At 41.5% G+C, this 20,308-nt stretch overlaps 1 protein-coding gene across 1 annotated transcript in view; it reads left to right on the forward strand.

The window, feature by feature from the left end:
- Positions 1-20,308, forward strand: part of Jazf1 (JAZF zinc finger 1) — a 140,790-nt gene that overhangs the window by 71,114 nt on the left and 49,368 nt on the right. The window contains exon 2 of the mRNA XM_013024453.1: positions 16,842-17,038. Coding sequence (XP_012879907.1) covers positions 16,846-17,038 — 193 coding nt within the window. The 5' untranslated portion in view covers positions 16,842-16,845. The remainder of the gene's footprint in view (positions 1-16,841; positions 17,039-20,308) is intronic.

Genomic DNA, 20,308 nt, shown 5'->3' on the forward strand with positions numbered 1-20,308 from the left:
AGCAATAGGTTTTAAAGGTTTGCAAGGTTTATATCCCGGCTGCAATTCATTAAAGCTTTAATTACACTAATTAGGGATTTGGGATAATCAGGTTGGCCTCGTACTTGCTGTGAAGAAAAGCTTTGCTAAATAAACCAGCGGGATGAACAGGATTGCACAGCACAGACATTTCTGGAAACCAGCTGAAGCTGAGGATTAGTTCTGCCTTTGGCATGCAAATGAAGGCTGCTTGTTGTAAAGAGCCAAAAAGCTGGAGGCTCCACCAAGAAATACTTCATTAGCAGTTAAGTACAAGGACATTCTTGGAAAGTTTAAACAGACTGATTATTTTTCTTCCAAATAACCCATAAATTCCTGGTTTGTGGGGGCTGTGCATGGGGTGTGCATGTGGGAGTAAGGTGGCTAGGGAGCTTGTGAAATGCCAGTTTATTTCAAAGCATTACCAAAGAGTTAGTCTTTGCCTTTTTGTTTCCCAACTTAAAAGACAGCAAAAATACCATTGTGCAATGCAGAGCCACACACCATTCGACCTTATAGTTCAGGGTCCCTAGGCCTAAAAGTTGAGAACCATTCTCTCAGGCCTTCCTTATTAATAAGTTGTCAATGTCATCCAATAGTATATATTTGGTGTAACAGTGCTCCAGTTTTACAAATGTTTTAACTTAGTTCTGTGTGTGTTAATGTCCACTGGGATACTACAAAACATCTCAGTTTTGACTCTGTTGTTTTCCAGTGATTATGTTGAAAATGATTCCCTTCTTCCTCCTCTGTTGATTCATCCCTACATATAATTTTTCCTTTTTCTTTCTTTTTTGAGGGCAGAGAAAGGGAGATTTGTTATGTGGCAGCCATGGGAAGATGGCATTTTCAGCGATCTTCCAGGTATAGATATTTACCTTAGACTAAATAGAAAGAATTGGAGGCGAGTGTTGAGAAGGTATGTTTGGGGGGGGGGAAATGTGTGTTGGTTTCACTTTCCATAAATGGTTGGGATTACAGTTGTGGGGGTTTGTAAATAGTTTGAAGTTGAATTGGAACTACTACTCCCAACTTGTTACATCAAAAGCCACATGATGCAATGTCTTATATGAACATTGTTCTGCACCCAGTGGTGAATTCTGAGCTGGAAAATATATGGCCTGTGCCTTTAAGAAAACATCTTTACACAAAACAGCTGAGTGAATAATGACTGATTATGGAGCAGGTACATAGGCCGTTCCTGGTTATAGAAGAAGGTTAGTTTCCTCGGTCTAAGGCCTAGAGGTTTGAGATTAGCCAATAAGCAACTCAGAGGAGTATGTGGGTCCTGTTTGGAATTTTGCCTTCCCATGGAGCCTAGGCAGCCCGAGGTAAAACTAAGGCTACAGAAGGCGTCCCTGACTTAGCCAGAGTTACCAAATAAAACGAAGGCGACAGAGAAGACCAGGCCTCCCTAGATGGTTCTCAGCACCTAGAGCAAAGACCTGAGGGAGACTCGGAAACGAGCTCATGGTTTTACTTGAAACGGAACGGAAGGAGCCGAGTTCCCGGAGAGCAAGCCAGGACATCCTGGGAGGTTAGGTGGGGACTCACCCAAACCGAATGTGGTGGATGCTGAGAAGGCTGAGCTGAGGTCCTGGGAGAGAAAAAGAGGTACAGGGAGAGAGAGGCAGAGGTAGAGATACAGGCCTGGCTGGGCTCACACAGATAACCAATAACATCCAAGCCACGGGATACGCTTACTGAGGCAAAGCCCACGAGGTTGGTTCCGATGGCTGTTTAGCCCAAAGTAAGCTCAGTGGGCTCTGTGCTCCCGATGGAGGAGGCCTCTGGGAGGGAGAAAGGGAGGAGAGAGTCGGAGAAGGGGAAATGCCGGTCAGTAGGCCTAGAGCAAAGAGAAGCACTGCCATCTTCCCGGGTTCAGCACCAGATGTAAGGTTTTAGGCGAGGAAAGAACACGCAGGAGGAGGAAAAGGTGAAGAAAGGAAAGTGTATTTGGGGTACGCTCCCAGGTGAACTCCCTGGTCAGGATCAGAGAAGTCGTACAGAGTCTGGTGGTAGCAGGGTTTGTATGGCCAGGGTCAGCAGGAACTTTTAGCACAGTAACTTGTTTTGTGAGTTTGAAAGGAGGATTGGGACAGGTGGTGTATAAGGAAGTGGGCTTTTCTAGCTGCCTCTGCCCTCCAGCAGCCGGTCAAGTAAACCAGTGTATTTTCTCAACACAAAAGGCAGATCTAATCTTTGAGCCTAAGAGGAAAAATAAGATATCAATTATGGGAGGGATTTAAATAAAAATAACTAATTGGCCTCAACCTCATAGTTCTGCCATAGTCCCCCCAAGTGGTAGGATGAAGGATGTACATTATCTGCCTGGCTTTTAAGGAAAGGTTACTGTTCGTTTGATTTTTGGTGCTGGGGGATGGAACCCAGGGCCTTTAGCGTGCTAGACAAGTGTCTATCACTGAGCTATGTGTTCAAGTTGCTCTTCTCAACCCTTACCTCCCCTTCCCTGTTTGTTCTCCTTGGTTTCCTCTGGGTGACTCTAAAAATCTATATTACTGATCTGTTTATGTCCTTGGAGGGCTCACCACCATTTCAAACTTGGCACATTCATTTGAACTTTTAGTGTCAGCTAAGATAGAACTGCCAAAGGAACTTTCCGTAAAGATGGAAATGTTCTGTTTCTGTGGCATGCAATATAAGAACTGTTAGCAACATGTGGCTATTAAATTTTAAATAAATTAAATTTAGAAATTCAGTTTGTTAGTGGCACTAGGAAGTTTCAAGAGATCATATAGTCTCATGTGACTAACAGTTACATATTGAACAGCACAGACCTTTAGCATTTTTGTTTTAATTTATCCTGTGACACCTTATTACTAGTGGGTCCTTGGGCAAACTAATGTATCTGAGGCTGTTTTCTAATTTGTACTACTAGTAGCAAACCTGTTAGGAAAACTAAGGACTAGTTACTAAATATCTACCTCAATGTATGAATACTGCAAGGCTTTTTTAAAAATCCTAAATCCTTCATTCTGTAATATTAACTTCCATATATCCAAATGAAATGTAGGTAATGTTAACACTCCCTGTAGCCATTTAAAAAATAAGTCAACTAGTACATAGTGGGGAGTACCTAAGAAAACTGGATTTAAACTGCAGGCCTTGGTTATTGGAAAAGGTCAGGATATTCTCTGCAGGAGGATTAATACAAAACTGCAGCATCTAACAAGATTTTCCTAGGTTGCTTGGAATGAAGTTCTTTAGGCCGCCTCGTTTAGCCAGGGCACAATGACAGGAAGCGGGCAAATACCCCTCAACGTTAGCGTCTGTTGAAATATTGAGAATTGTTCTCTGCTAATACCCCTGGCTTCAGTGGACTTCTAAGGGGTTAGGGTGGGCAGCTTGATTTGCTTGTGGGATCTAAATGGAAGAGGCTCCCTGTCACCAGAAATGGCTTGGTCCTTGTGTGTAGATGTCCAAAGCTTTTAGTCACTTATGAAGCCCTTGCTTGGCCTGGCTCATTTCTGCACACTCAACTAGCAATAGGTTTTAAAGGTTTGCAAGGTTTATATCCCGGCTGCAATTCATTAAAGCTTTAATTACACTAATTAGGGATTTGGGATAATCAGGTTGGCCTCGTACTTGCTGTGAAGAAAAGCTTTGCTAAATAAACCAGCGGGATGAACAGGATTGCACAGCACAGACATTTCTGGAAACCAGCTGAAGCTGAGGATTAGTTCTGCCTTTGGCATGCAAATGAAGGCTGCTTGTTGTAAAGAGCCAAAAAGCTGGAGGCTCCACCAAGAAATACTTCATTAGCAGTTAAGTACAAGGACATTCTTGGAAAGTTTAAACAGACTGATTATTTTTCTTCCAAATAACCCATAAATTCCTGGTTTGTGGGGGCTGTGCATGGGGTGTGCATGTGGGAGTAAGGTGGCTAGGGAGCTTGTGAAATGCCAGTTTATTTCAAAGCATTACCAAAGAGTTAGTCTTTGCCTTTTTGTTTCCCAACTTAAAAGACAGCAAAAATACCATTGTGCAATGCAGAGCCACACACCATTCGACCTTATAGTTCAGGGTCCCTAGGCCTAAAAGTTGAGAACCATTCTCTCAGGCCTTCCTTATTAATAAGTTGTCAATGTCATCCAATAGTATATATTTGGTGTAACAGTGCTCCAGTTTTACAAATGTTTTAACTTAGTTCTGTGTGTGTTAATGTCCACTGGGATACTACAAAACATCTCAGTTTTGACTCTGTTGTTTTCCAGTGATTATGTTGAAAATGATTCCCTTCTTCCTCCTCTGTTGATTCATCCCTACATATAATTTTTCCTTTTTCTTTCTTTTTTGAGGGCAGAGAAAGGGAGATTTGTTATGTGGCAGCCATGGGAAGATGGCATTTTCAGCGATCTTCCAGGTATAGATATTTACCTTAGACTAAATAGAAAGAATTGGAGGCGAGTGTTGAGAAGGTATGTTTAGGTTAAAACAGTGCCAAGTCACAGGTGTGTTAAAAGGTGGTCAAAGGACTATCAGGTGGAAGAGAACCGGCACGGGGAGGGGCGGGGGGGGGGGGGGGGGGAGGGAAGTGGTGGTGAGGGACTTCAGGAGAGAATTAGTCCTACAGCAAAATTAGTCCGCAAAGGATCCCAGGCTCTGAGGCCACTTCCTCATCTGCCGAGGTCTTTTTCCTGAACAGCCCTGGTCACCTCTCTGGACAGTGAGAGGTTCCCCAGGCTCTGAGATCATTTCCCTATCTGCTGTGGTCCAGCCTCCCACTTTTCCCTGTATAATTCAACTCCACACGAGTTCCCTTCCTCTCTTTCTTCTCCCTTTCTTTCCCCTCTGTCTCTGTGTGCCTCCATCTTGCGTGAGCAGGCAGTTTGCTCTCCCCCAATAAACTCTTTTCTTTCTGTGGGTTTCCTTACAACAAATTCTTACAACAAACTCTTCTGGTCAACATCTTAGCAAGAACAGGAGATGGTGATAGTCACATTTCCTGGTTTCACATTTCTTCATGCTCTTTACTTGAGAAGCAGTTTAACTGAACTCCTGGTGACAAAAGGTATAAAAAGTCAGTTGGATTAAAAGCCCACGAAGCTGGAGGCTTTAGCGGCCCACATATGTATACAGCACTTTGTCTAGGGACAGTGCCTGATATGTGCTGAATATCCTAGCCTAACTTTAGAGACAGCTCTAGTCTTGGGCATAACCCGCTTTTTCTCTTAAATACTGAGTTTCTAGTCTACTTGTTTAGTGTCTGATTCTCTGGGAGCGGGCTAATGTTACATTATGCATGCCTTAGGCTGAGAGTTAATAGAACTATCAGGAGGTCACGGGGAAAAAATGTAGGTCAGATATGGCACCATCTTTCAACTGTGTATTCCCACAATTGGTGTGTTAGCTAACTAAGTAAGGCATTGTGCTAGGGAACATTCTAAGGAAGATCCCCAAAGCGGCCCAGGCCAGGGTGCTGTGGTGCACTAATTCTGCATCTCTCAAGCAGAGTGCTTTGTAAGTGACAGAGCCATCAACTGTACATCAGACAGAAACAAAAACCTCTCCATCTAAACCTCCTTGTATATTGAGGGTCCCCTCCATCTAATTTGCTTTCCCCCTCCTTCCTCAACCATATTCCACTAATAAGAAACCTCTGATATACTCATTTCCCTGATTATAAATTCACAGGAAACCCTGGTTCTTAGATGAGTGAATGATACCCAGATCACTTCATCAGAAGCCTAGGGCTCACTTAAAGGCCAGGTCACACACCATCACAGAAGTACTTCTCTTTGGAGAAGTACTCATCATTAAATATTTATCTCACCCTTTCTGCGAACAACGTAGCATTTCCGAGAATTGACCTTTTCTATAGGAATTCCCCAGTCAGAGGGCTGCTACATTTATAGTTTCTCTTAAGTCCTAGATGAGGGTCAGGGACATAGAGCTGATATCCATAGACGCCAAAAGTAAATGACCACTTAATGCATGTTATGTTGGGCCAAGTGCTTTTGATGCACTTATAAGGTCTTGACCATAATTCCATGAGGTGTAGGATTACTTGTCTGTTACAATGAAAGCCCCACATCTAAAAAGGGTGTACAGTGTACCCAAGTGAGAACACCTAGTAAATCAAATCAGGAGTCTGTCTCCAGAACCTAGATTTTCAACCACTAGACATTGTTCCCAGCCTCATACTAAAACTAACACTTGGAGACCCCCAACTCCAAACTTTTCTTCTTTTTTTCCAGTTTAGGGGGAGAATTATGCATCAGCTCATTAGCCATTTACACTGAAACCTCAGTAAATCACATAATTTACTTTCAGAGGAGGCAAAAGAAAAAACTCAAAAGCTATTTGTAGTTTCATACCACAAGCCCTCATAAAATGCAGCTTCTTTGTTTTGTTCATTGGTTTCTTGCACAGATGTCAAATTAGCAATGAAAACCACTTGTAAGAAGCAGCCATAGTTATTTGCAGTTCTATGAAAGCAAGAAAGGAACAAAAGAATGATACCATCACCAGAAGAGGATCTGGCTTCAAAACTAAGGGCTGAAGTGTTGTTTTCAGAAGTACTTTTTATTTTTTAGCATCAGCAATGAAAAAGACTATTTGAATTAAAGTAAATAAAAAATACGCCATTGATAATTCATGTCAATCCATAGTTTGAAAGCAGTGGCTGAACCCAAATCTACAGATACAGAAGAAAAACCCCAGTAGTGACTGGGAATAAAGAAAAAAATGGGATGCTGTTATTTCAGTTGCTCAGCTGTAGTGTGTGGATTTAATTTGACTTCTTTGTTTTTTGGTGTGGGTTTGTTTTAAAGTGGTCCTTAAGTACCTTCTGCAGAACAGCTGAGCTATTCATGAGGGTGTATCCATGGGCCTGCAGCCAGAGCTGGCCAAGGAACAGGGACATCTACACCCACTGCCCTCCATGTTTTGGGGTGCGGATTGCAGGACCCTAGGCTGTTGCTCACCCTCCTCCGCCTCTTGGAAAGCTACTGGAGCTGAGTGTACTTGTATTTGTCATCTTGTATTTGCCCAGGCTGTTATAATTGATTCCACATAATATAAAGATTCCCTATGGTCAGCATTCCTTGAAAAGGAATGTTTAAGAACTACAGGCAATTAAGATGGATGTTCTTAATGCCTTGTATCTAGCAAGTAATTATAAGTGATATGCTTTTATAAATGATATATATATATATGATGTACATGACAAAATTATGAAATAATGGTAAAAATGAAAATGTATATTACAATTCCTCTGTGCCAAAAAGTTAGATGAATTTTTCATATTCTATTGTTATCATCTCAGAATAAAGAACAAGAAAGAATCTTTTAGGGACTGAGGCTCTAGCTCAGTGGTAGAAAATGTGAGGCACTGAGTTTGATACTCAGCATCACATAAACTGGAAAGAAAGAAAATATGATTCTCAAGACAGTAGACAAGAGAAGATTATATTTTACCTTGTTTTTTTTCCTATTCACCTTGCTCTGTCTTGAAAATATAAATGGCACATTTACAAGCAAAATTAGCTCCAAGGTATGTGATGAAATTGGCTTGCCATCTACTTGACAATTCTCAAAGACAAGGAGTATGTGATATATAAACTCAGTAAAAGAAAAGTACAGGGAAAACATAGTGTCTCTTATGGTGGCAGCCTATTGCCTTTGGTGTGCTCTCCAGGAACAGAGCCTGACCTGCTGGTGGGTTGGTCCTTCAGCTGTGTGTGGGTAAAAATCACACATGCACAAAATGGCTCACGAGTGCCATACTGATCTGATCAGATGGAGAGTCTTTTCCCTGGTGCTGCTCTTAGTTTTATTGTTTTGCCTTAACATTTTTATAGAAGCATATTAAAAGGGGCTCCAAGTGTTGGTGATAGGGCAGAATGTTTTATGAAGCTTCAAAATTCATGCCATGGACCTCAGCTTGTCAAGTCAAAAGTAGCAGGATGAGAAGTGAAACATTGCTAGAAACTTTCTGAAATCACATTAATTTGGTAGTTTGAGTTTTTTTGTCTATTGAAAAGAACACTTATAAGAAGGCACCATCTTGATGAAGAAGGCACTCACAAATGATTCCTTCACTTGCTGGTTGGCTTTAAGTACAGGTTTCACTGGCCAGCTGTTTTCACCCAATACTCCTTTAATGGCACTCCAGATTTAAGTTGCTGCTAAAACAAGAAGACCCACCCATGAATTTATTGGCAGATGTGTGTTCTGAAAACCATCATTGCATGGAGATGTGAAGCAGCCAGATCTTTGGCATGTGGGCCACACATGATCTCATGTTGAAATGTGCCTATCATTCCATAGCCATTTTGCACAGCCTCAGTCCAATGTTCCATGGATGCTTTTGTGGACTCCTGAATGGCACATAGTCAGAGAAAAGTCCAGAATGTCCCAGGTTGGACTTTACTGAGGATTAGATGGTATCCTTGCAAGCCAGAAATTTCATCTACAGATGAATTCCCCAAATTTGAGAATACTTGGAATCTCATGATCTGTCTTGCCAGTTCCTTGCAACTTTTCTCAGATTTTCTGGGTTTCACTAACTTGCTTTTCTTGAAAAATGGCAAGTCAAAGGTCCACTGAAAAGGTGAAATGAAGCTTTGGAACCTCAAAGGATAAGTAGTTAGTGCTTTTTGCAGTGGGTTTGGAAGCTGAGTACACAGAGCCTTGAGCAACTGTGTGACCCTTCATTGCAAAGGACAGCACCCCCACGGGATTGAGAAGTTACTCTCTTGCCACTAGCTGCTGGACACACCCTTGAAACTAGTTCTTCCCAACTAAGGGAGGGAAATGAAGAAGAGGGAATGAAGAAAGAAAATTGATACATACATATATACTACATAGACTAATATATATATACATATAGAGAGACTAACATTCAGCCTTAAAGAAAAATGTAATTGTCATTTGCCTGAAACATGGATGAAACTGAACATCATGTTAAAGAAAATAAGCCAAACAAGAAAAACAAGTATTAAATATTCTCTCCCATATGCAGAAGTGGCATGAATATAAAATGAGGACTGTTTGGGAGCGGGAACAAGCAAAAGAGGGGAGAGCCAACGGAGAGGTAAAGTGGGGGGTGAAGTACTTCATATGCATGTATAAAAGTAGAATAAATGAAGCCTATTGTTTAAAGAGTGGGGAGGAGGAGGAAAAGGAAGAGTAACTGGGGAGAGTGAATTAGATCAATTATTCATGTACGGAAAAAAATGAGTGGCACTTCTTTGTATAATTGATGTATGCTAATAAAGAAAAAGAGTATGCATTTACAAATGTTACTACCATCATCTCTAGTGAGAGATGTCTGGATTCCAGGTACTGTACCAGCAGCCATTTTTAATCCTTCTGACATTGTGGTGAGAGTCAGTCGGGTAGCTCCTTATCTTAGCACTCAGCTCAGAAGTAGCCAGATTGCTGGTACAGATGTTAGAGATGAAAGATTGGAGTTCAGAATCCTATTGTAAACCAGGAACCTGATATTTATCAGGCACAATGTCAGGCCCTGTTTCAAGTGCTATGTATATGCTAACTCATCCTCATACCATCCCTGAGGAGAGGCCCTGTTATTGTCACCATTCACACGTCAGAAAATTGAGACACAGAAAGTTAGGGAACTTACATGGATTAAAGTCTAGAGTCCACCTCCAAAGCTGGCCTTTTAACTACTGCCATACTAACACGACTTGTTGGAACAACAAGAAATCATTGTAGTGGTCATGACCAGCATATTTTATTAAAAGGAAATAGGACACAGAAAATTGAAGCATATCCTCCGTAGCAAGGATTGTTTAATGAAATTTCTGTCTTGAAAGTAAAAATTTCTTATCCATGACTCCAGATAATGTTTTATAATTCAGTTTTTTCAGATTTCATAAAGGTGATATAATACAAGTAGAAATACAGCAAATTATATGACACTCCAAGGGTCTGAAGCATCATCAGATTATCAAACACATTAGTATTTATACTGTGAAGCAGATGAGTACTTAAACACAATAAGGTAAATTATGTAAGCAACCTGTCAGCAGTTTAGGTCAGGGTTTGTCTTCCAATAAGTTTTGGTACCAGATGTATTCAAAAGTTTATTCTCAGAGCTTTGGAGATTACAGAATTGCAAGTTATGGACCTATTTATACAGCTGTGTGTAGCAAACTGAGTTGCAGTATGTGATAGATTTTTGATTACAGATTGCATCAAAAACCACATATGAAGAACTTGAACTGTGCGATGCCTGGAATCCTTCACAACAGAAGCGAGGGCTTAAAGGTCATAGCAGCCATGTAGTCTGTGTGCCTCAAACCAAGAGTCCTCACTGTAACAAGTAGAAACCCTAGCACCAGAGTGAAGTGTGCTATGACTTCCTGAAGAGGGCCCATTTCTCAGTCCCTGAGCAAGCCTCCAGAGCCTCTAATAGCTCAGCCACACCATGTGTTTTGGAATGTGGATTCCTTCAGTTTTCCAAGAGACACTAAGTTTTCACATGGTCCTTTCCATTTCTAGATCCTTGAGTGCCACTGAAAGGCAAGTGTGTTTTTCCCTGAGAAAAACATACATGTCTCAGGTGTTTGGGCCATAGACTGAGTTGGCCATAGAAGTACCGTAAATTTCCCACATTTAACTGTATTGAAACTGGTCTCCCTGGACCAGCAGCTGACATTTCCCCCCTGGTGGTGTCACATTCGTGTTTCCATGTTTAACATGTCAGACTGAATGAACATTGTGGTCTAAGGATTTAAAAGATTTATAATGGAGACTTGAAAATTTACTTAAGGAATATGTACTTCCCCTAGCAATAACAAATATTACTACAAATGACCATATTAAATTAAAGTCACTTAAGGCATTTCTGATTTGTAGGAAAGTTAAAATTAATCTTACAGCAGTTTCAGTTTCAAAATGAAAACATTGCTTTGCCTGACCACAGATTTCCAGGCTGTTAGTCAACAGTGAATGAAATCTCCTATGACTGTTTTTTTTTCCTTTATGAATTTACTCCATGTGTAGAAAAATACTGTGCAAAGGAAAAATCTTGAAAAAATCAACCATAGCTACATATGCATAGGTAACATTTCTCTTAGGTGGGTAAAAGCTTTCCCGCAAGCTTTAAGGACTAGCATGGTGTCACATGCCTGTAATCTCTGAGAGGTGGGGACAGAAGGATCTCGGTTCAAGGCCAGCCAGGGAAAAAAGCATGAGACCTTATTTTTAAGAAACAACTAAAGCAAAGAAGGGCTGAGGAAGGGAGGGTATAAGTCAAGTGGTAGAAGACCTGCATGGCAAGTATGTGGTCATGAGTTCAAACCCCCAAAAAAGGACAGTTTGAAAGTTCTGGTAATACTAGGTACCTAGGTATGTGGATTATAATTTTAATTTTATTCTTTAAGCTGTGTGTAAATACTTATAACTCATCTGCATTTATATCCAATAATAAATTCTAAACATTCACAAATCCATAGAAAAATTTCCATAAGTGTCCTTTTGATTTTAAAAAGGAAAAGAAGGGCCAGACATGGTAACAACATATCTGTAATCCTAGCACTTGGGAGGTAGAAACAGGAGGATCAAAAATTCAAGGCCAGTCTGGGTACTCAGCAAGAATCTGTCTTAACAGCAAGCAAACAAAGCAAAACAAGCCTTTCTTATCTAATTGTCTTTTCCCTGATTAGCTCCTCTAGTGAATCAGCAAAGACATAATTCAAATGCCCCCTCCCTAAAAAAATAGTAACTACACCACAAGGTGTACTGGCCAATATTTGACACTAAGTTTTGGAGAGGATTAAAGTCCTGATTTGTAATATTTTTAATATTTGCTAGTTTCTGTGGCCAGTTCCAAGCTGGCAACAATGTGTCCCCAAGCACAGAATATACACCATAACATAGTCATTCTACCCAACAGATAGAAAATTAGTGTAAAAAACCTTAAGAGCATAGTTTGTAATAAAATAATTTAAAAGTAATGAGCTTTGAGCTAAATACCTTTGTTTCTAATTGATTTAATTCTAAACATACATTATTTAAGTTTTAACAATGGCTATGTATGACTTATGTGATCATCTCTCAAGCCAGTGAAAGCAGATCCAGCCCAGCAGCCTGCTGCTGCCAGATCAAAGAAGCAATGCAAAGCTAAGAGAGATCGGAGAGGGAGCACAGTCAGCCTTTCCCAGAATGCACCCTGCTGATATGGCAGGGCCTGGCTGCCATTTGGAAGGGCCAGCCTTCTGCATTCCCTACCTTGTGCCCTTGCACTCATGCACTTATGCCTGCAACTTCCAGGGATTCTCCTTGTACTCCTGGGTGCCTAAAGTCTTCCAACTTTGAGATTCTGCCCAGGGCTCCTCTTTGAAGCCTTTGATTTACAGTTCTGACGGTATTGGGTTCTTGCCAGCAGTTTCTATGAAAAACTAAGGAGTAATATGAGTGAAACCACTTAGCCAGGGTCTGAATCCCCATGTCCCTTGTGAATACTGGAGTTGTCTCACAGAAAATCATTGCTCCTAGCCAAATCCCCTGCAGACACTTCCAGACCAGAGGCACAGACATGGCTTCCTAAGCCTGAACTACCATTGGCCATAGAAATACAGGGGACAATTACAGCTTGTTGGTGGAAAGGCTGGGGCTGTGGGCCTCTGAGTATGCATGCAGCTGTTTGGGGGCTGGAAGGTACCTTTGCCTGGTCGCTGCTCAGAACCATGTTAACTGAGTCAAGCCCTTGACTGGAATCACAGCTTTGCCTTCCCTGCAAATTCAAGTTCCTGCGAGATCTGTCTACCTTTGGGCCAACAGGCGTATTGATGGAACATGGCTTTAAATTTTTATAGAGTTTAATATTAAAGTCTCAATAAATAAACTCAGGAGGTGGAGGTAGCAGGATAGCAAGTTTGTGGCCAGCTTGAGAAACAGCTGACAATGGTCAATAAAGACAGCAGAACAGAAAGTGGGGCAGACTACAGAGGAGACAAGAGCTCACTTTGACCCCAGCACTCCCATGGATAACACTCGTGTGTGTGTGTGTGTGTATGAGAAAGAGAGAGAGATCTGAGATATGGGGTTTTTATGGTTTAGAACCTAACTTCATCATCACTAAGAGGAAGCAAGAGGGGTGAAAGATGGAGGGGTTGATAGCAGTGCTTTAAGAATTATTTTATGTTTAACACTAACATGGTGCTGTCCTCTCACTTCTAGAAAGCTCTTAGATGTAATCCAACCAGAGATTGCCATCCATAGCCAATCCAATCTATTTGCCGGTGAAAAGGGCGAGAATGTTCTGCAGTTGTTTACAATTGCTTTGTATCGGAGCTGTAGGAGGGTAGTTATTTTAAAATGAGAGGCATCAATACTTTTTAACTCAAGATATGGAGAAGCCTGTTTTTCAAGTTTCTGACACTAGGCTCACAGCTGTAATACCACCTACTCCAGAGGAGGACATTGTGAGGGTTGAAACCACCTTGGAAAAAGTTAATGAGATCCGGTCTCAGTCTAAAGATTGGCGGGATAGGAGCACAAACCTGCCACTCCTCCAGCCACATGGGAGACATAAGTAGGAGGATTACTGTCTGGGGTAACTCCTGACCAACACTTGAAATCCTATGGAAACATAGTTAAAAATGGGCAAATGCCATGGCTCAAGGGGTAGAGCACCCACATAGCAAGTGCAAGGCCATGAATTCAAACTGCAGTAACACACACACACACACACAGCACTGTAATACTTCATCAATGAGCAATCATCATCTTGGACCATGAACATGCAGATTCAAAAGATGGCCAATAGCTCCTTAAGGCCCTGGGTCCATTGGAAGATCAGAGGAAAGAGACATTGCTTACCCTTGCCAGGAGGGCAGCCTTAGCTGCTCCAGTGTAGAGAGTTGGAAGGAATCCTGGCATAAGGCCCTGCCTGAGAGGAGTCAAAGCTCTTGTAACACTCCAAGGGGACAAGAGGCATGCCAAGCTACAAGGCCCAAACCAGATACATACAGACAGTATACAGTTCCTCCAAACCCAGGCTGGAGTTACTGTTATGCCAAAATTAACCAAAGATCAAATTCTCATGCAGGAAAGAAAAGATGTTTGTTTATTCGCTCATTCTCTTACCTAGGCTTATGCACCCCAAATCCAAATGCTAATCCAAGGTTACAATTTAAACGTTAGATTTTTCAGGGACGCGCAAAGGTTAAAGCCAATGCAAATATTCCAAAAGCTGGCAAACTCTGAAATCTGAAACACTTCTTATCCCAAGCACTTTGCTTAAGTGATGCTCAACATATAAATAAAACAGGCTTAGAAAGGTTTGTCAACTTGTCTCAAATCACATAGAAAGTACCTCAGTCAGGGTTTAAACCCCAACCGATCTGATGCCAAATACCAGGCTCCTAACTGAAATGCAAGATGGAAATTTCTTCTATAGCCTATCTGTGATTCTTTTACTATCTGAATTATATGCCATTGAGAACCATTGGTTTTCCTGGCAGAAGCTGCGGGTTTGTTTGTAGTTTTGCCCACTTCTTGGCACATACCCCAAGTTGAGCAGTTCAACACTATGCTAGTTAGCAGTACACTTGGAGTAATAAAAGAAAGCACAAGTTACTTGCTTTTTTCCTAAGTATATTTTCAATAGGGGTTTATGAGAAGGGGAAGAAATTTAAGAGCAGCAGAACCAATTTTGCGTCAGAATAAAAGAGTACCTGGATCCCAGGTGCAAACAATCCTTATTTGTATCAACTGTTCCTTTCTTCTTTCACCATCTTGTAGCACAAAAGCTCAGAGCTCAAGGCAAACATGTAGCTTTATTGCAGTTCAGTTCACATATAAAACTCAGTTTATGTATCTGGTTTGTGTTGCAAGAAGGGTGCCATCCAAGTCCCAAGTATAAAAGTAGGAATTTAAAGACACTGTAATAATATTGCTGTTGTTTCATTAGGTGTTTAATCAACTCTAAGCTTTCACCAGACACAAGAGCTATCTACTGACTTCCAAAACGTCAGAGTGTAGTGAAGAAATATGTTAAGGAATTTTGTAGGCAGAATGTAAATTTAGCTGGGTAAAATACTATGATTGGTACTAGCTAACGATGAATTTTATTGAAGTAATCAGAACTCAAATGGATAGGCGAGAGACACAGACAACACCTAAGGTATGGTAATGTTTTGCCTCTCAGCTGAGGTAGACACATGTAGTATTTCTTTTTCTTTTTCTTTTTTTTGCCAGTCCTGGGGCTTGAACTCAGGGCCTAGGCACTATCCCTGAGTCTCATTGTCCTCAAGGCTAGCTCTCTACCACTTGAGCCACAATGCCACTTCTGGCTTTTTCTGAGTAGTTTATTGGAGATAAGAGTCTCATGGGCTTTCCTGCCCAGGCTGGCTTTGAGCCACAATCCTCAGATCTCAGCTCAAGTAGCTAGAATTACAGGCATGAACAACCAACACCCAACCAAGAAAGGTTGTTTTTTTGTTATTGTTTTTTTTTTATTGGCTGAATACTTTCATATATACTGTTCATGGTGTTCTCCGTCCAGTGTTCAAAAATGAAGATGGTAAAGTCATCAAGGATTTATGCTTCTTAAGAAAGAGGTAGCATTTCACAGATTCTTTTTCATCTCATATTACATGAATTTATGAACTGTTTGATTATACAGGAAGCAAAGGACAAACTGTGACTATTACTAGCACAAGAGAAGTATTAGAAGAATAACCTTGGGTTAATGGGTGTGTGTCTGTATATATGTATGTATGTGTGTGTGTATAATATATATATTTTTGAGACAGTCTCTCTGTACAACCCAGGCTGACTTCCCTAGAGCTGGGACGACAGGCATGAGCCACCACATCCAGCCTCGAAGAATAACTCCAAAGTTTCCAAAGTGAAACTAGCAGGAAATGTAGCCTTTCCTCATCTAAAAAAAAATTTTTTTTAAATCAGAAAATAAACAGATCTTTGGTGATGACCTTCCTCTTTAATTTTCTTGATAATCCTCTCTGTCTCCTTGTACTGTTTTCATCTCAGCCTCGTGGCTCTGTGTGGGCAAATGTTCTGCATGTGTATTCCAAGGTGGGCTTGGCCACATGCAAGGCAATACCTTAAGTAGCTAAGAAAATACCTAAAATCCAAACCATAATATGAAATCTGGAGAAATTCAAGAATCACAGTGTTCTTGAGGTTGTATATGTTAAATGTCAGTTAAGTGATTCAGCCACTAAGGACTCTAAGCGGCGGAGAAAGGGACGCCCCCCTCAGGAGTGGCAAAGGCCTTGAGAATGGGTGAGCAAGAGGACTTTGCAAGGGATCTTGGAAACGAAAAGCTTTGAAATGTGGACCTATTGTTATTCTGTGTGTAGAGGTTTTTCTGAGAGGAAGATTTATTTGTCTAAGGAAGAAATAGGCCCAACTTTGGGGAATCTTAAAAATAAACCAAGCTGGGCACTGCTAGCTCACACCTGTAATGCTAGCTACTCAGATGGCTAAGATCTGAGGATGGCAGTTTGATGCCATCCCAGGCAGGAAAGTCTGTAAGACTTTTTATCTCCAATTAACATCCAGAAAATCAAAAGTGCCACTGAGGCTCAAAGTGGTAGAGCACTAGCCTTGAATGAAAGAGCTCAGAGATAGTACTCAGGCCCTGAGTTCAAGCCCCACAACCATGAAAGGAAGGAACAAAGGAACGAAGGAGGGAAGAAAAGAAGGGAAAGAAAGGAAGGAAAGGAAATGGTCAGGAAAGAAAGAAAGCCAGCAGTTGCCTAGGACAGCTGTCAGGAGATTTCAAATGTGTATCAGGTGTTCCCAGGGCTCCACAAACTGTGGAAATGGTCCAGGCTGCTGACCTGTGATTGTCGTTTCAGATTCATGACAGATGCTGCCCGCCGAGAGCAGGAGTCTCTGAAGAAGAAGATTCAGCCAAAGCTCTCACTGACCCTATCCAGCTCCGTGTCTAGAGGGAATGTGTCCACTCCACCACGCCATAGCAGTGGAAGCCTTACGCCCCCCGTGACCCCACCCATCACCCCCTCCTCTTCATTCCGCAGCAGCACTCCAACAGGTGAGTGGGAGGTAGAAAGGTGCGGGGGACAGAGGACAACAGCCTGGACCCTCCGCTGATCTCTGAAAATTGTGTTGATCAGTTCACATATTCATTATTGAGGAACTAGTTAAAGATGATCAGTGTGTTTGTGCTGGTTGTATGGCTATCTGGAGGCCTTCCTATTATGCATGGATGAAGTGGCTGGTATGTTGGGCTTGCCCCATCAGATGAAGGAGCTTATAAAACAAGACAGCCATGTGATGGTTATTGTTGAAGCCGAGTGGTGCCACATGGAGTCTATTCTCCCTAATTCTCCTTAGTTTACATAGTGAAATGATTAAGAACAAAACCACATTTGGAACGTCTCCTGGGCGCCAGACAACAGAGCTGTGGGAGTGGATGGGGGCCTGGGCTCTCTCTGTCCTTTACTTGCTGGAAGCAATGGGAATCAGAACTGAAAAATCAAAATATCAACTCAGTTACTCTAGAAAGTGTGCTGGGCTTGTTACTGGGGCTTCTCTGAATTCAAGCTTCTCCCTATACTGATTCTCTAAGGTCACCCCAGTGTGGGAACAAACCAGAGTGAACCCTGGCTCTGAGCAGAACACACTCTGTGCTTTACATCAAGCATGTAAAAATGTGAAGCATCTTCTTGGTCCTGTCTGAGAAGCAGAGAATGGATTTTCCTTCCCCTTAGTAGGAGTACAGGCATTTGTCCAATAAATACACAAATGAACTTAGCATTGCTGTCATGACTGTGTAGAGAGGAGCTCAGTGACAGGAGCACTCCAGGGAGACACTGCCCTGGGTAGAAAAGCTTCCTTGGGAAGATGGAGAAGAGTCAGTAAGTAAAGGGAGAAGGAGGAGCAGTGCAGTTGGAAAGGGGAAAAGAGGCATGCTCCAGCCAAGAGCACATGGCAGGGGGGCCGGTGTAAAAACTGCAGGTTGTAGAGCAGAACAAATGGTCAGGATGCTAGAGGAGGCTGCAGAGGTACAGGGCCTAGGGAATCATGGCCTTCATTAGTGATTTAGGTCAATTCAAGAGTGAAGAGAAGCCACTTACCATCACAGCAGCATCTTCTGAGTATCCATCACCTCACCAACTGGAAGTAAAGCTGTCTTCCTCTTACAGCCTATGAATGTCTTTTTTAACCATCTCCCATCAGAGATGACCACTGTAGCATTTCTCAAAAAAATATGTTCCAGGGGCTGGGAAGGTGGCTCAGCGGTAGAGCACTTGCCTTGCATGCCTGAGGCCCTGGGTTCGTCCTTAGCACCACATAAGCAAAAAGAAAAAAATCCAGAAGTGGCGCTGTGGCTCAAGTGGTAGAGCACTAGCCTTGTGCTGAAGAGCTGAGGGACAGCACCCAGGCCCAGAGGTCAGGCCCCACGACCGGACCCAAAAAACAAAACAAAAAACAAGATGTTTCAGAATATTACTGTTAACAGTCAGGGTTATGGCACAAGTGGTAGAACACCTGCCTGGCTAGCAAGTGCAAGCCTCTTGTTCAACCTCAATATCATCCAAAACAAACAACAAGAAAAAGCAGAGCTTTAATTTCAAAGTTGTGTATTAGGGTAAACATCTTCCTAATGAGTCCAGAATAGCCAGAATTCCCACCCGAGCTACTTTCTTTATTGGTGATGTCACCTTGAGCAAATCACTAATGCTCAAGGCACATGTGTAAAACGCTGTCTCCAGCCTGGAGCTCTGGGAGAGAAGGGAGCTTTTAGGTTACAGCTTTTAGTTCCCCAATAGAGGATGGGACCAATCTCTTGCTCTTTTCTCTTTGGAGTCCTGGTCATGAGGTGAGCAGTTTTGCTAGGCCATGCCCTCCATGATGTACCATTCCACCACCAGAGGCGTAAAAGCAATTGGTCCACCCATTCATGAAACCATGGACCAAAATAAACCTTTTATCTTTATAAAATAATTATCTCACATATTTGTTCCAATCACAGAAGGTTAACTTGCGCATCAATACTATCTCTGCAGACTTTTGTGTAAGCATTAAATATCATAGCATAGTATGGTTTTCAACTCATTCTTTAGCAACAGATCAAGATCATTCTTCTAGAATACAAACTTCTGTCTTGGTCCTTTAGCCATCTTTATATTTTATTTCCTGAAGACTGGCTTTCTAACATCTTTATGTGTAACATTTATTACAGAAATCTAAGGAATGAAAGAGAGCAAAACTTTGGGAGTGTAGTATAATGTTGTGATCCTCTTTTCTGGCTGTTTGTATAATATTTATTTACATGAAATATGAATCGTGGGGACAGTCTCCAACGAGGTGTGTTCCATACGTGAGGTAATATGACTCATTGATGTCCAACAGCAAATCAATAAGAGCCAATTAGTAATGAATACCTAAGAACTCTGTGAAAATCAGGACAGTTTAAAGTGAGAGTTTATTATTTTTCATGTAAGACTATTTGGAAGAAATGGAATCATTTCCTTTGCTTCAGACATAAAGAAATCTTTATGACATCTTGTCCATTTTAGCAATTTCCCACTGAAGGAATTAATTTATGTTGTGGCAAAGATGTATCATTTTCAGTCTGTCAGGGTCATTGATAAATTATTTGCTGCTTGAAGAACATTCCATGTAAACATCAAAAATTAGCAAGGGAAATGGTTTCTTAAGCCCCTAGCCTGAACAGTTCTGATTGTGTGCATTTTTCAGTGTTTGGAATGTTATTTTACCTGTAGTTAGAGAGATCAATTTACAGGACTGGACTAATGCGGTTCTAGTCACTCTTTGCCAGGTTATAAATAATATTCACATCCGTGCTCCCTACATTCAGTCTTCGAGGTTCCATATTCAAATGCATTTCTTAGTCAGAAGTAACAGTAACCTTGTACAAAAATTCATTTATAAAATATTCTTTAAGCTACATGTGCTCCAGGTACTGGTGGCTCACACCTGTAATCATAGCGATGTAGGAGGCTGATATCTGAGGATCACAGTTGAAAGCAGCCTGTGCAAGAATGCCTGTGAGACTCTTATCTCCAATTGACCACCAAAAAGCAGGAAATGGAGCTATGGCTCAAATGGTAGAGCACTAGCCTTGAGCACAAAAGCTCAAGGACATCACTTAATATAATTTTTTCCAAGTCTTTCCATTTCCTAACAAATGGGACAATGTCATTTTTTCTGATGGAGGCATAGAATTCCATTGTGTACATATACCACATTTTCTTGATCCATTCATCTACTGAGGGGCATCTGGGTTGGTTCCATATCTTAGCTATGGTAAATAATGCTGCAATAAACATAGTTG

The sequence above is a fragment of the Dipodomys ordii genome, unplaced genomic scaffold (genome assembly GCF_000151885.1).
Source record: "Dipodomys ordii isolate 6190 unplaced genomic scaffold, Dord_2.0 Scaffold76, whole genome shotgun sequence".
NCBI classification, from domain to species: Eukaryota; Metazoa; Chordata; class Mammalia; order Rodentia; family Heteromyidae; genus Dipodomys; species Dipodomys ordii.